Raw genomic sequence first — 14,821 nt, forward strand, 5'->3', positions numbered from 1 at the left:
ATATATATATATATATATATATATATATATATGTATTCTCACACACACACACACACACACGCACACGCACACACACATACACATATACACCACACACACACTCTCTCTATCTTTCTCTATCTCTCTTTCTCTCTTTTCCCCTCTTTCCCATGGTAGGCTGTTGTTGCCCTGTTATTAGGGCATTGGCTGCTATTGCATCCTATTTTGACCTCTTGGGGTTATCATTTCCAATTGGTTCTTGTGATATGATATGATATTGTATGATGATATATAGTAAGATATGGTTTGTGACCAAAAGAACAGCTTATTTGTTATTACCTATGTGCTAAATATAGACACATATTTGCAATCGATGCACCAAAGTATTTAAAATCAAAGTACCACACATGTACAATTGTTAGCATTTTTACGTAATTTTGAAACTTTTTGATTTGGAAATTAAATACTCTTTCTTGTTTCTTTCCGGTCTCCAAAATATTATGAATACTTTGGGGGCAAATATACAAAAAAGAAGTCCAGCACTAGAGGACAAAATGGCAAAAACCTCAACAGCAATCATGTACTTTCCTTTTGTGCTGAGATACGCTGGAATGAATGACAACCAGACACTGACAAACACTAGCATGCTAAATGTGATGAACTTAGTCTCGTTAAAGCTGTCAGGTAGTTTTCTGGCTAGGAATGAGATCAAGAAACTCGCACTAGCTAAGAGTCCCATGAAGGCCAACATGCTGTAGAACCATCCAATGGATCCCTCATTGCATTCCATAATTATCTCTTGCATGGCAAGGTTAGTGCTAAGTTCTGGAAAAGGAGGGGACACTGTCACCCACGCCACACCAATAATCACTGGAATTAATGTGCAGGTCAGAACAAAAGTATAGGCAATCTTTGGGCCTAAGAACTTCTTGAGCTTGCTTTTGGGCTTGATGGCCTTGAAGACAATCACCACAGTGATGGTTTTAGCAAGCACACAAGAAACACAAAGGGAGAAGATGACGCCGAAGATTATTTGCCGGAACATGCATGTTACTTCCATAGGGCGGCCAATAAAATTTGTGGCACAGAGGAAGCACAACATGAGCGAGATAAGCAGCAGGTAACTGATGCCACGATTGTTAGCTTTCACCACTGGAGTGTTCCGATACCAAACAAAGATTCCAAAGACACAGGAGGCATTTAGGAAGAAGAAAATAGACAGCAATACTAATATTAAACCAAGGGCTTCTTCATAGGATAGGAAGCTAATAGATTTTGGCATACATCTGTCTCTAAAGTCATTGGACCAGTGATCATAGGAGCACTTCATGCAGTCTTCAGAATCTAGGAAAGACATTAAAAACTTAGGTCAGATGATCATCAATACATGAAAAACAATGTAGTGTTATAGATGTCCTAATGATTCTTAAAAACAAAAACACAATATTCAAGACATAGTATGCAGTTACTTTTTTCACAGTACCGACTGTGCGGTTATAATTACATCATATTCCCCAAAGGACCAATGTGTTTGAATTATTATTCACTTAGGCAAAAATGTCCAAAACTTTTCGAAAGTTCGCTTTATCAATATTGACTTGATTCTGAAGAAACTTGTGAATACTTGAAATGGGGTTATAAAGTGGTGTGAGGGAATATTCCAAAAGTCCTGAACACCCTGCTATTTTCTGCTACAGTTAAAGGTGAATGTATTTTCACTAACTTGAATGTGGTGCGGTATAATATAAATTGAAGATACTTTTTGGTTTCGTAAAAAATCTCTTCCACCCTTTTTTTGCAAAAATGCAAAGTTCTATGGGTAAAAGATGTCAGAAAATATAAGAATATCTTGACAGTTAGGGTGCCACAATGGATCTGCCAAGCAAGTCAATGAAATTGGCAAATCAACGAATTTGATTGGATAAAAGAAAATATATCCATTTTGCCCTATGCAGGTTCACTCATTCTATTCATGATCGACCACAATGTTGAAGTCCAAGTGGGTTGTAATTTTCACCAGAACCCTAGTTTTCCATATTTATTTTCCGGCAGTTATCTCCCAAAAGACATGTTTTTCAAACATCAACCAAACAGGGAGTTAAATACTGGCCTATACTACTTAAACATTTTCCATATTTCAATTGAAATATGTGTTTTCATACCAAACATTTATTACATATCTGTTGTGATGTAATAAGGAATATCATAAAAATTCCTTTTGAGATGTCATTGACAAAGTCATTTGGACAGTCATTAATTATGTAATATATAAGGCCATGAGTAATGCATGGAGGAGAAAGTTGTGGTTTGTAAAGAATACCCTAACTGGCAACTTTCAGTGTTTTTATATCTTGTTGGGAAACAGTAGTCCTGATTCACAAACTGCAATTTTGAGTAACTTTAAACTTTTGAGTACATTTTCTACTTTTTCAGTATTCAAAAACTGCTCTCTGGTAGTAACTTACACTTTTATAGTACGTCAAGCACCGCAATGGTACTACAACACTCTCCTTTAGAAAGTAATGGAGGTTGGGATTTAAAAGAAAACACCATCAGAAATAATGTTACATTAAATTACATTATAAACAAATATACATTAATGTTGAAAAATATTTGAAAATAGTGTATATTCATTATGGGCATATAAAATATATAATACCCTATTTGATTTGTAATATAAAAATATAAAACGTTATAATTAAATAATCAATATGTGCTAATGTTACATTTTTTAATACTCATTTAATATTTATTTGTATGTTTAACTATTTGCAAGATTTATTTTAATATAACATTATGCTGTATTAGGTTTATTTTAAGACCCTACCTTCATGATTTTCTATGGGAATGTCTTGTAGTACCACTGGGTGGCCATGTGTAGTGATGGACTTACTAAAAAAGTGCAGTTTGTGAATATATGAAAATAGTAAATTTACTAAAAAGCATGTGTTACTTTGGTGAATCTGGCCAATTACATTGTTTATTTTAGTGCAATATTTCTGTTTGTTTTTATTTACAAATAATAATTCCTTCTGAGCAAAGGTAACTAAAATGCACCTTTAACAACTTTTTTTCCGATTAATTATTAAAGATGTTTATGCTATGATGCATCCAGCACCCATGCTGGTCTAATAAAGCATTCAGAGCAGTCATTTATGTGCAGCCAGTCCCTGCAACAGTCCACTTTCCATGGCACCCATTTGGTATATCTTTCAGGTAAGTTCTTTGGGCTCTGTGTGCAGGGCCTGTCTGACCTGCAGCCATGCTCTTCTTCACCCCTGCATCACAGTGTCCACTGCCCACAGCCTTCGATGTGTGCAGCGGGATCCGTGTTACCCTCGCACTACTTGTCCCAATGCACACAGCCTCCTTTGGTGCACAGTGGGCACAGGACATTGCCAGCCCAAATGCCACCAGACACTCTGTGCATGGCATTTTGTTCTGTGCAGTGGGCCTGACCTCTTCCAAGACCTACGCCCTGATTCCATTATGGGGTCCTGTGTCCTCAGCCGTCGGGCATCTGCAGCAGGCTCTGGGTTGAGGCCCTGCACCAGTGTTTGTGCCAACCACAAATGTGCTTTAGCCATGAACAGCAATCACCAACCACAGGGCCTTTCCTACAGCAGGGCCCATTATCGGGCACTGAAGCATGGATCCTGCTGCACACTTTCTTTTCCTTCGCACAGTGGGCTTTAGATTCAGGGCGTGGGCTGTGTCCCACCAATCCAACTGTGCTGGGCCTCCGGCCTAACACAGCAACCTCTGAACTGAGTGGGTGGGGGCTCGGGGCAACATGTGGTGAATGTGCATGTAATGTGGAAGATCATGCGCATATAGAGCTCAAGTCTGCCATTTTTAAGCAGGTTCACTGAATATAGCATCAACGTTATTAGCAATTCACAGGCATTCCTTTGGTTTGCTAAAAACGTTGGCACCGTTTGGAGAATCTGCATGCCATTTGGCACTCACTCAGTTCATCCATCGTGTTTTGGCATTATAACATTTCACTTTAACCCAGCATGCATAATGTTGCCTTTTTTTGCAGCAAAATGGTGCTGAATGGAATTACACCGAACATAGGATAAAAGCAAGACTTTAGTATTGGGTGTCAATAAGTCAATCATTTCTGAGATATGTGTGGTTGATGAATGTTGTTGGTGGGCTTCAAAGTATTAAAACCTTTGTGTATTTTTGGTTAGTTTTGCCGACATGAAATGGCAAGTCTGAATTTTTAGCCAGACTTTTATTCTCTTCCTTCCCACTCTTTTTTCTTCTCAGGCCTTCTCCTGTCCCCTACCTGTTCTCTCATCAAAACATCCACCATCATTCACAAACACACCTATCGTCAGGCGTTCATTGAATCAACTTCACATTCCAATACACTGTGCATCCTATCATGCCACAGAACCAAAATATATGTGAAGAAAATAACTGCTCAAGTATAAATAAAGACAAACTCAGAAGTGTATGACAGAGAAAGAAGTATATGAAAGAGTACGGGTGAAAAAGAAGCAAAAGAAAGTTTAGAAAACGTATTGAAAAATACGTTGTTTTTTAAATTAAAGTACTTCTCCCACAGTCAACTTGTTGGCCCAGAAACCTAACTTTCATATGCAAAGTCAGCCATCATTATACGTCTGCACAAGCAACATGCAACACATATGTGCTCTCACTAATATGCTGTCACACACACAAAAAAAGAAGTAAAACAATTAAAGGACATGATACAGGAACAGAAAAACACAATTACGGGTATAAAACACAAACTGAAAAGTATGGATTACAGAAAAGTTGGATGTGAAAAAGTAAAGTAAGCAGTTGATAGTAAGGAGTGAATGAGAAGGGGGTCACCTAAAAAGCAAAACAATAAAACCAAGATAGGCCAAAAAAACTAATTCCAACGGTATAATAAAAGTGAGCGCCAAAACCTGACCTACACAAGATTAATTGGAAAAATGGTGGGTGTCTTAGTGCAATGCCACCATTTAACTATATCACAAGTGTGTAGGACTGTAATTGCAGTTCCAATCTTCTTTTACCTGTGTCAGGCGAATGCACATCATATTGATGATGCAGAGGTGGATTTGTATGAGGTGATTAGCCGGGTTGGTTGTGTGTAAGAATACATCCTTGGCTTGCTATGTCTCAAAATAGCCTTGCAGAGACTACACTGAACAAATGTACATTCACAAGACCCCTGTGACTAAGATAGCAACAAACATTTTCATTGTTGGCATTGTTGCATTAAAGCTGTGTTATTTAGCATGCCTCCTTTGTCTGGCCAGTGTGTGAATGTGTTTGTAATGGTTTGCCAGCATTTGCCTTGGCTGAGCCCCCATGTGTCCAGAGGCCATTTTGTAAAGTCTGTGTCCGTTTAGGCCTGCTTGAGTTAATTGTTTTCCAGGCTTCCTGCTCATTGTTGTGAGTGACCATGTGGCTGGTGGCCATTTTGTGGTGGTGGTAGTTAGTGTGCTTGCTTTTGTCATAGACCTGCTTGTGTTCTTTCCTTTGTTCCTCTTGGCTTATTGCTGCTTGTTGTGGTAGCCTGGCCATATGGCTGGTGGCCATTTTGTGAAGGCAGCCAGTGTGCTTTCGCCATAGGCCTTCATTATCTGTCTTTCCTATCTTCTTGTTGTGGCCTGGACATGTGGCTGGTGGCCATTTTGTTAAGGCAGCCACTGTGCTTTGCCATAGGCCTGCATTGTCTGTCTTCCCTTTCTTGTTGTTGTGGCCTGACCATGTGGCTGGCAGCCATTTTGTGAAGGGGCAGCCATTGTGCTTCAGAATTAGGTGTTGTTCTTCTTTCCTATCCTTTCTGTGTGTACTGTACACAAATACACCAACCATGAAATCCCTTGTTGCTGTCAAAGTCTCACAAATGACTACACTGTATTGTTATGTTTTTTTAATGACTGAGGTAATACATTTAATAATATTATCAACACTAACAAGTGTGACCACGCATTAAGTTATATATTATATTTGTTTGTTTGTACTAGTAGTAATTGAACCACAACAATGAATACCACGCTTCACTGATGTTCTTCTTGCTTCTTTGCTATTAGGTGTACAAAATAGGAGGAGGCGTCATCATCAGTGATCACCCATTGTACTGCCTGACAAAAGTGCTGCTGTGCACAATGTCACGTGACGTGTGACCACAGACATCTATTCATCTTGTGCCACTGTGTGCTGCTGACATCTGAAGGTGATGGCCCCAAAGAAAGGTACCAGGTCCTCCACTACCAAGAAAGTTGACAGTGAAAAGAAGGAACTGCCACTTACCTAGACTGGTGTGACGCCCACGGTCTTTTTTGGGAATACAAAAAGCGTGCCTGCAGCAGGGGTGACAGGGGAGCAAGCTGGGAGCAGCACCCCAGCACGAGTGGATCCATCCCACCAATCCAGGCACAAGCCCATGTCCGTCATAGAGGCAGCCAGTCTAATCACGACAACGCCAACAAGCGGTGATGTTGAAATTGACTTATTGTTACGGCAAAGTAGTACCAAATCAATGCAGGAAACTCAGATAAGAGGACAAAAACAGCCGCACACTGCCCACAATAGTAGTTGTTCCTCCGAAGTAGGGCCAGTTAAGGAAATCAAGCTTCCTGCAGAGGAAGAAGAAGAGCAAGAAACTCTTTTAGAAGATCCATTGTCTACCAGATGCCCAGCAAGGAAAAGGAGGGTCAGTCCATCAAATTCTTCTCAAAGTCCCCCTTCTGATAATCTAGACGCCACTTGGAAACCACCACCTCAGTCTAAGAGAGAGACATGCCATGAGACAAGGCTAGGGAGAAGGAAGGTTCCAGAAAGCCTTAGAGTTATGTAGGTAGATGTAGAAGAGGAGGATGATGTTGATGATGAGTCAATCAGCATGGACATTAGTCCCGCCCCAGTGGAGACCAACATTACCCTATCTCAAATTGCTGTGAGGGATATGGCACGGATACCACCAACACAGATAACACCACCTCTAGCTTTCATATTTGCATTTTCAAAGGCCCAGCAGCGACCAATATCCTCCACAACCACTGCATTAGAAGAAAGTACTGCAGAGAATCAAACTCCACGCCCCCCTACCAGTTAATCTGGCATTGAAAGTGGCACAAGCAGCTCCAGAAAGTTCAGCTCCCCAGTTTTGGACTTCTTTTCGGTTAGCAGGAAGGAGGTGAACATTACGATATGCTCCATTTGTGGACAAGGTATTAGTTGGGGTAAGCTTGGTACAAACTATGGTACCGGAGGCCAAACAACCCATCTGAAAAAACATCACTTGATCTAGTGGGAGGCGCACCTTAGTGGCCAAAAAACTGCAGCCATTGTTGTTAGTGGGGATGAAGAAGTAGAAGATCTGATCATGGTCGAAGGTGAACAAGAGGGAGACATTTTCTCTGGTACACAATGTAGCCCTGTCCCCAGCAGTGCAGTGGTACCGGCCAGATCCGCATCAGCAACATCGCAGTGGCACAAGAGTAAGAGTCAGGCTGAGACACCAAGGGGTCCCAGGCAAGAGATTACCGCAACAAAACGTGTTGAGCCTAACAACATCTGGCATCAAAAAGTTGTCACCTGCAACAGTGGCACCAGAAAAGAAAAAAAATCTAGGCTTCCAATGTCAGCATGTTCGGGTCGGAGGGACAGTATGAATGCAACCACCCAATTGGAACGTTTGAACAATGCGAAGTTGGCTAAAATGTTAGTACTCTATCTTCTCCCTTTTTCTCTTGTTAAAGGGGCGGATTTTCTTGAATTTGTACCAACCATCTGCACAAAATGGAAGGTTCCCAGCTGGTCCTATTTTGACAGAGTTGCTGTTCCCGCACTACATCACAACATGCTGGAATTGCTGGACAAGCTTTGCAGCAGAGTGCTGTTCACACTATCCACCTGACAACAGACATGTGGACCAGTTGCCAAGCCACTGATTACATATGCATCACTGCATACTGGATCTACTTTGGGGGGGTTAGAGAAAAGATATCTGCAGGTGTTGACACTGCTGAGATTTTTAATGCCACTCGGAAACATGCAACTGTAGCCATGTTGTCCAAGGAGAAATCTCATAGTGCTGCAAACATGTTGCAAGAGTTTAACACTTAGGTCTTTGAATGGCTTCACCCAAGAGGGCTTAACATTGGTTTTGTTGCCACAGACAATGGCAGTAATATAGTTAAGGCCATGTCTGATGGTGGCTATTTCAGGGTCCTGTGTTTGGCGCACTGCATTAACATCATTGTTCAAGACTTTCCGACAAAAGAAGACACAGTCAGAAACTCACTGACTACCTGCAGAAGAATCTGCACACATTTGAGCCATTCTTTTAAAGGCCGGAAGCAGCTGAGAATCATTCAAAGTGCTCGAGTCCCAGTTACAGCACTCATCTAGGAGGTGCCAACATGTTGGATCTCAACTTATTACACGCTTGAACATCTGTTTGAGCAGTACAGACCAATCAATGAATATGTCATGCAAAGAGGGGATGCTACTGGGAATGGCATGACCGTTGGGATGGACCAAGGGGGCCCAGTTAAGTGCATGACGGAGAAGCATACTTCCTTTTGAGCTATTCATAAGAGAAGTCAGCAAGGAGGACTGTACTATGGCCTAAGCTATCCCATTGTTGCACATGCCACGGGAACAGGTGAAGGGGGTGTCTGCAATGTACGCAGGTGTGGAGAAAAAAAGAAGCATATGAGTTGGTGGAGAGATTAGCCCTTCACTTATCTTAAAATACAAGAGTGCAAAGAGGCATTGTGTCATCCAACCATTACATTTCTGCCACAATTCTGGATCCACGTGACAAAGCAGTATTGAACACTAACACATTGATTGCTTTTTCAGAGGTGGATGTTGCCAGGTACAAAACTTGGATAGCTGTGGAAGCCAGTCGCTTAGAAAAAGAACAGCTGGGAATTAGAGGCCCGCAACTCCAGCCCACAACAAATACTGCAGGGCAGACGAAGTTCAACTTCAGAGCCTGAGGACAGTACGGTTGGCTCACAGCAGTCAAAACCACCAACAAAACCAAGAACAACATCAAGAACAGGATCATCAGCCCCTGTAAAATCAGCAGAGGAATGTTATGTACAGCAAGGGCTTGTTAGATCCAGTGTTGAGGCAAAGGTAAAAGAGGCCGAGCAAAGCGGAGCACCCCTGTGCATTGAGCGAATGGTCCAGGCCTATCTGAATGAACCAACAGAGGTCTACATTGATCAAAACTCATTGCTGTATTGGTATAGGAAAAGGGGTCAATGGCCAGTGCTCAGCAGGCCGGTGATAAATGATCTGGCTTGCTCTGTAGTAAGTGTCTCTTCTGAGCGTGTTTTCAGTGCTGCTGGTGCAGTTTTAATAGTGAAAAAGTCTCTCACCCCAAAACGTGGAGAGGTTAACCATGATCAAAATGAATCAGCACGTTATACCACCAGATTACACATCCCTAAGTGGAACAGCAGGATGATGATGACAGCGACTTAGGTCATGGAAGTACTAGTAGTGTGTTAGATGGCCTACTTCTGGGTGAACCACCAGAAGTTGAGGACAAGCTCTACTTCCCTGAAAACTAGGCTTTCAACTTGTTAAACACTTTATTGTCTTCCTTATATTTGTGGGCGACTCTGTCTTTCTGGTTCGAATCACAACAAATCCATCACCACCGCCCTACTCTTTTATTGCTGGACTGGAGTTGAAACTGTGAGCAGTCATTCAAGAATTAAGTCCACTCCTCTGAGTCCTGCTCCATCTTGACTCGCCCAAAATCCATTTACCTCAAGCCAGACATTTGATGGAGAATATTAGTACAAGAAATGTGTGCCTGCCTTGTCAAGACCCTCCAAAGTAAGAACATGACTATAGCTATCCTCCTTTCAGAGCCGAGAGGGACTGCCCCTTAAGAACTGTTAATGATGATGGCATGCATTGGACACTGACTTTGTGTGATTGGTGTTTGTGTTATTGTTGTTGTTCATTAAGTGTACTAGCATTTATTCTTCTACACATAAAACAATGACTCAAGTCAATGTTTCCCTTCTTGTTGTTTAATAACAAATTGTACTTCTATTGTTGGAATCTGGACTCAGTCGGTGTACTACAGGGTTGGACACATACATGATGATGACCATACTATACTCATCACAGTCAGGCAGTAGGATCAGAGATGACTAATTGAATAACTTGGGGCGCTTCATGAAGTGGCCTAAAAGGTAGACACAACAACCACAGCAGACCTACATGTCTGTGTAGTGGGGAGGCGAGTGTAGTGGTATGCCTGACAACGGTGCATTCATTTAGTTACGTAATTTGAAAAATGCTATGTTGCTGCATATGTGTGCTCTGTCTTGCTCAAAACAATCTAAGCTAAGAGGAGGTTAGGTGGGCGCTGCAGGCCTGCTCTGTCCTGTTGTTGTTGTTGTAGGTTAATGTTGGAAACAGAGTAGACATGGTTTATCCATGCCACCGCCGAAAGTGATCTCGTTGCACTCCTCCATAATTTATGCATTTTTTACTTTACTTTTCTCCTTGATTTTTTTATACCCCTTTTCTTTTTTCATCTACACTTACAGTTCGGCCTTTACCTTGTGCTATACCGGGAAAAACAACTCACACTTGCCTTACCAATCCGCATCTGCCCGGCAGGCAGTGACACCCAAGATTGCCAGACGGAGCGTTCATGGAAGGAAGGACCAAGAGCAATGCTGAGATGCAACTCCCAATTTGAACCATAACACAGTAACTTTTATAGTATTGTCTTCTTTTATTTCATTTGATTCAAATCATTGTTATTTTTCAATCTCATTTTACAACTGTGTGTGTTTTTGTTTATTATGTTTTCTTTTGTATTTGATCCCTACAGCTATTTTTAAATTTTCTTTGCTAGCTTTAAAAGAAAGCCCAGTACAACAGAATATAAATGTATGTAAATGGGTTTCTCTGGGGGCAGACAGGCAAGGTAATTGCATAATAATATTAATACTAATAATTAATAAAATACTGCTGCCCTGGCCTGTACTATGAGTCTAGTACTACTCATCATTAACCATGAAGTCATCATCATGCATGCATTTCCTTTTTCTCCCTTAACAGATTTATGATGGTGGTTGTCTGCCAATATTATGTGTTGTCCATGTGTAGTGTTTGTCTTTGTCAAACCTTCCGCTCAAAATCCCCTTCGCAACCATTCATCATACCCTAACCCTCTTCCCCAGGGCTGTGTGATTTATTGAGGTGTGACTAAATTGATCACACACTTGCTGGGACGAATGTGGTGAAAGGAATACTAACTCAAGGCAGGGCGAGGATCTTCTTCTTCTCTTTACCCACCCATGCTCAGTATTTTCAAGTCAATGTTTTTTACAGAGGAACATAATCCATCATAATATTTAATTGCCGGCATCGATTCATTATCCTTACAGCACTAAAGGTTACGCTTGACCACTTTATAGGTCGAGTCAACTACAGTTTGTAACTTGTACTAGGCTATCCCGGCCACCATTATGTTTTACTTTACTTTACCATTGCTTATCATCATTGTTTATTGTTTGGCAGTCTTCTTGTGTACTTACTGTACTTCATTCTACTACTCCTTCCAGAGACTCCCTCATATGATTAAGTGTCGCATTTTTATTTGCAAATGCTACTGCCAGTGTCTACTACTACTACTACCACCACCATGGCATCATGGGAAAACAAACCATCATCACCATATAGCCATCAATTTGCCTAAGTTTAAATGAACATCAATTACAGGTAAGAGAAGAAGTTTGGGGGAGGCATAATTAATAATATGGAAATTAATTCATTAATTCATACACCCACACCCTTCCGTTGCGAGCCCACTAGTAGACTGCATAGACTGGGATGAGAGACTGACAGTACTAGCAGGTGACAAGTGAGGGTACTGCATCAATCTTTTCGTTATTACACTATCAGCAGATTCATTAAAATATAAACTGGTTTTGGCCCTGCAGCAACAAAGGATACTATGTGAAGTAAAATAGTAACCCCCTACAAAACAATTACATTGCATTTCAACTTTAATTATAAATATTGTGTCACCCTAACAAAAATCCCACAACACCTGACCCACCCTTCTCCCTAACCCCAACCAATGTCTAACAAAAAAAAAGTCCAATCAAGAATTAATGTCCACTCCAAAGTCCATTGTCCATCATAAATAATATAAACCCTAACTTTTCCAAACGCCCAAGTTTTACCCACCAAACAAAAGATTGAAAAAGGAGCAATGCAACGGAGTTCTCCATCAGCCGCCTTGCTTTTTACCTCCCAGGACCTTTATCTGCTCCTCTAGGCACACCATCCATTGGAGCATGCGGCGCTGAAATGCTTTGCAATTGCATCCACGGAGGGGGCAGCAGTGTTAAATGAACCGTGGCGGGTGGCTGCCAGACCGTGGTACTGGGCCACTAGGGGGGGCCTGTCTGGGGCTCGGGGTATTGGAGGAGGCTGCAGCTGCTGCTGCCTCCTCCTCCTCCGCCAGAACCACCAGCCAACGATATTCCTTGCAGATGGCCTCCAGTTTCCAGGGTGGGCCATGACTGCCAACTCCTTCCTGTTTGGTCCTTTGGTTTTGGTTGGTCAGGAGTAGCTATATCAAGAAAGAAAATAGAGAATTGTAATCAATACTCTTGGCAAAACAGTAACACAAAATTAATTCTACACATAGTGGCACAGTAGCACTAACAAGCACAGAAATTAACATTTGTGGTATCCTCCCACTTACTTGGTCTCTAACATTTGTGGAAGTTTCAGGCATTACTACTAGGCACTATGGAGTAGACAAGTCTTCTTCTTGGCACTGGTGGTGGGTACGCCTAGAAATAACATTACACATATTTTAGATGCCATAAACACCTCCCCCTATTATTCTTTTTCACTAGCAAGATTCAAAATAGTTAATACAATACATTCATACACCACATACATCACTAGAACAAATCAGGTACTAGAGTAGAATAGACAGTAGTAGTATGTCCTATCATATTAAAAATAGTAAAATATATGGTAGGCATTTTGTTGGTGGCAATTGTCGAAAAGCATCTCAAGATTAAGAAGAGGACAACCCAAAGGACTGGAGTCAGTGGCTAGAGCTATTGGTGAATCTGAGTTAAAACAATTTTAAAATAAGGAGTGGCCACAGGGCAAGCTACAGACAGACTAATAGTAGTAGTGCAGAGCAAGAGGCAGTTAGAGGTAGGGATAACAAGAATTTAGAAACAGATAGATCGAAGAAGATTTGGTAAAAAATAGAATTAGGAAATGGAAATAACAGTTCAGAAGAAATAAGGTGCAGTAAAAGTTAGGGAAATATAATTATTAATATTACCAACAGGGGGACTTACTGGGACCAACAGCAGAGTCAAAGTAGAGGAGCGGTGCTGGCCCTGGGAGGCATCTCCAGCTCTAGCTTCAGATTCCATCTTCTTACCCCGGGATGCTGATCATGTAAGATACAATAAAGAAAAAGAGAAACATTGATGATTGGTGTTAAACAAATAAAATATTTTTAAGAAATGCTCTATAAACATTTTTAGAAACAACAATTGCAATAATAACACATTGACCTATCTAATCTGAATGACTAGTAGTATCGCCGCATTTGTGGGCCGTCTAGTTATTAGTTACTAATCCAGTGTTCCATTGTACACCCTGACCTAGCACACTTATTTCAAAGACATAGGAAATGATTTGCCAAAAATATATTTGCTTCTTCTAACTTTCATTCTCATTCAAAATCATCTATGAATCAACACCCTTTGACAGGACAATTGTTCACTAAGTCTGCATTTCCATTTAGTCCTCAAATATGGCATAGATAGACGCATACATAAAATTGCATACTCCAAATTGTTGGTTGGTTAATGCTGATGACATGCTGGTGACTTAGTTGCTATATTACTCACTCACTAATAAAGTACAAAAGGTTCTGCTAAGGACTGGGGTAATCACTCAGCAGCATGTGAGTGAAAAAACAGAGGACACATCACGCAGACCACTACAAAATTACCAACTAATACTAAGTAACTAAACTACCTATTAATCCATCACTTTCTTAGTGACAGGAGGACAATTGAAATTACTGGAGTCTATCTAGCATTACCTAGCTTAAGTTCTCTAAACTGTCTTACATAATGATCAGACCAAGCAAGCACAAGATTTCAAACAAGTAAGATTAATATCGCCAAGCACCTGTCTAGTGTCTAGAATAACAATCTCATGAGATTTTTGAACATACCTTACCTGCATGTTTGAAGCTGCATTCTTGTTATTTGGAAAACAAATAATATTTGCATTAACACATAAACACACAATACTACTATAATTAGCTGCTCACCAAGCCCCACAACCTCAACTCCTAGCAGGTCCAACAGGTCCTGCTCCCGGTCCAAGATGTCTAACCACCGGTGAGTCAGCTGGTTATGGGTGCGCCGGAGCCCAGAGCATCGGAACACTGCTCGGCATGCCCTCGCCTACCGGCGGTGACGCTCCTGGCTAGCGTAACCAGTGCTGGGCCTGCCGCCTGCTGCCAAGGTTAAGGGGAGTTGGCAGTGTCCCAAAAAAAAAGGGCGGCCAGCTCCGCCTCAGTAAAACGGGCCCGGGACTGCACCCCTTCCGGGTGCCGTCTGCTGCAAGGAAGGCAGCTCCTGGGTGCAGGCGCCTTCCCCTTCCCCTTAGAGCCACCAGAGTTTGGCTAAGCAATAGTTCTGGGTGGAAACGGGGCGGAAAAGAAAACGTAGGAAAGTCAGGAGAAGAAGTAGGAAAGTAAAAAAGCAAGAAATATAAAACAGTAGAAAAAAGTAAAAAAAACACAGTAAATGTTGAAATA

At 41.4% G+C, this 14,821-nt stretch overlaps 1 protein-coding gene across 1 annotated transcript in view; it reads right to left on the minus strand.

Moving 5' to 3' along the window:
• Positions 1 to 406: 406 nt before the first annotated feature.
• LOC147703551 (vomeronasal type-2 receptor 26-like) overlaps positions 407 to 14,821 on the minus strand; it is a 102,462-nt gene continuing 88,047 nt past the window's right edge. The window contains exon 3 of the mRNA XM_086928931.1: positions 407 to 1,323. Within this exon, the coding sequence (XP_086785057.1) occupies positions 407 to 1,323 (917 nt within the window). The remainder of the gene's footprint in view (positions 1,324 to 14,821) is intronic.

The sequence above is a fragment of the Lissotriton vulgaris genome, chromosome 7 (assembly GCF_964263255.1).
Source record: "Lissotriton vulgaris chromosome 7, aLisVul1.2, whole genome shotgun sequence".
Lineage (NCBI taxonomy): Eukaryota > Metazoa > Chordata > Amphibia > Caudata > Salamandridae > Lissotriton > Lissotriton vulgaris.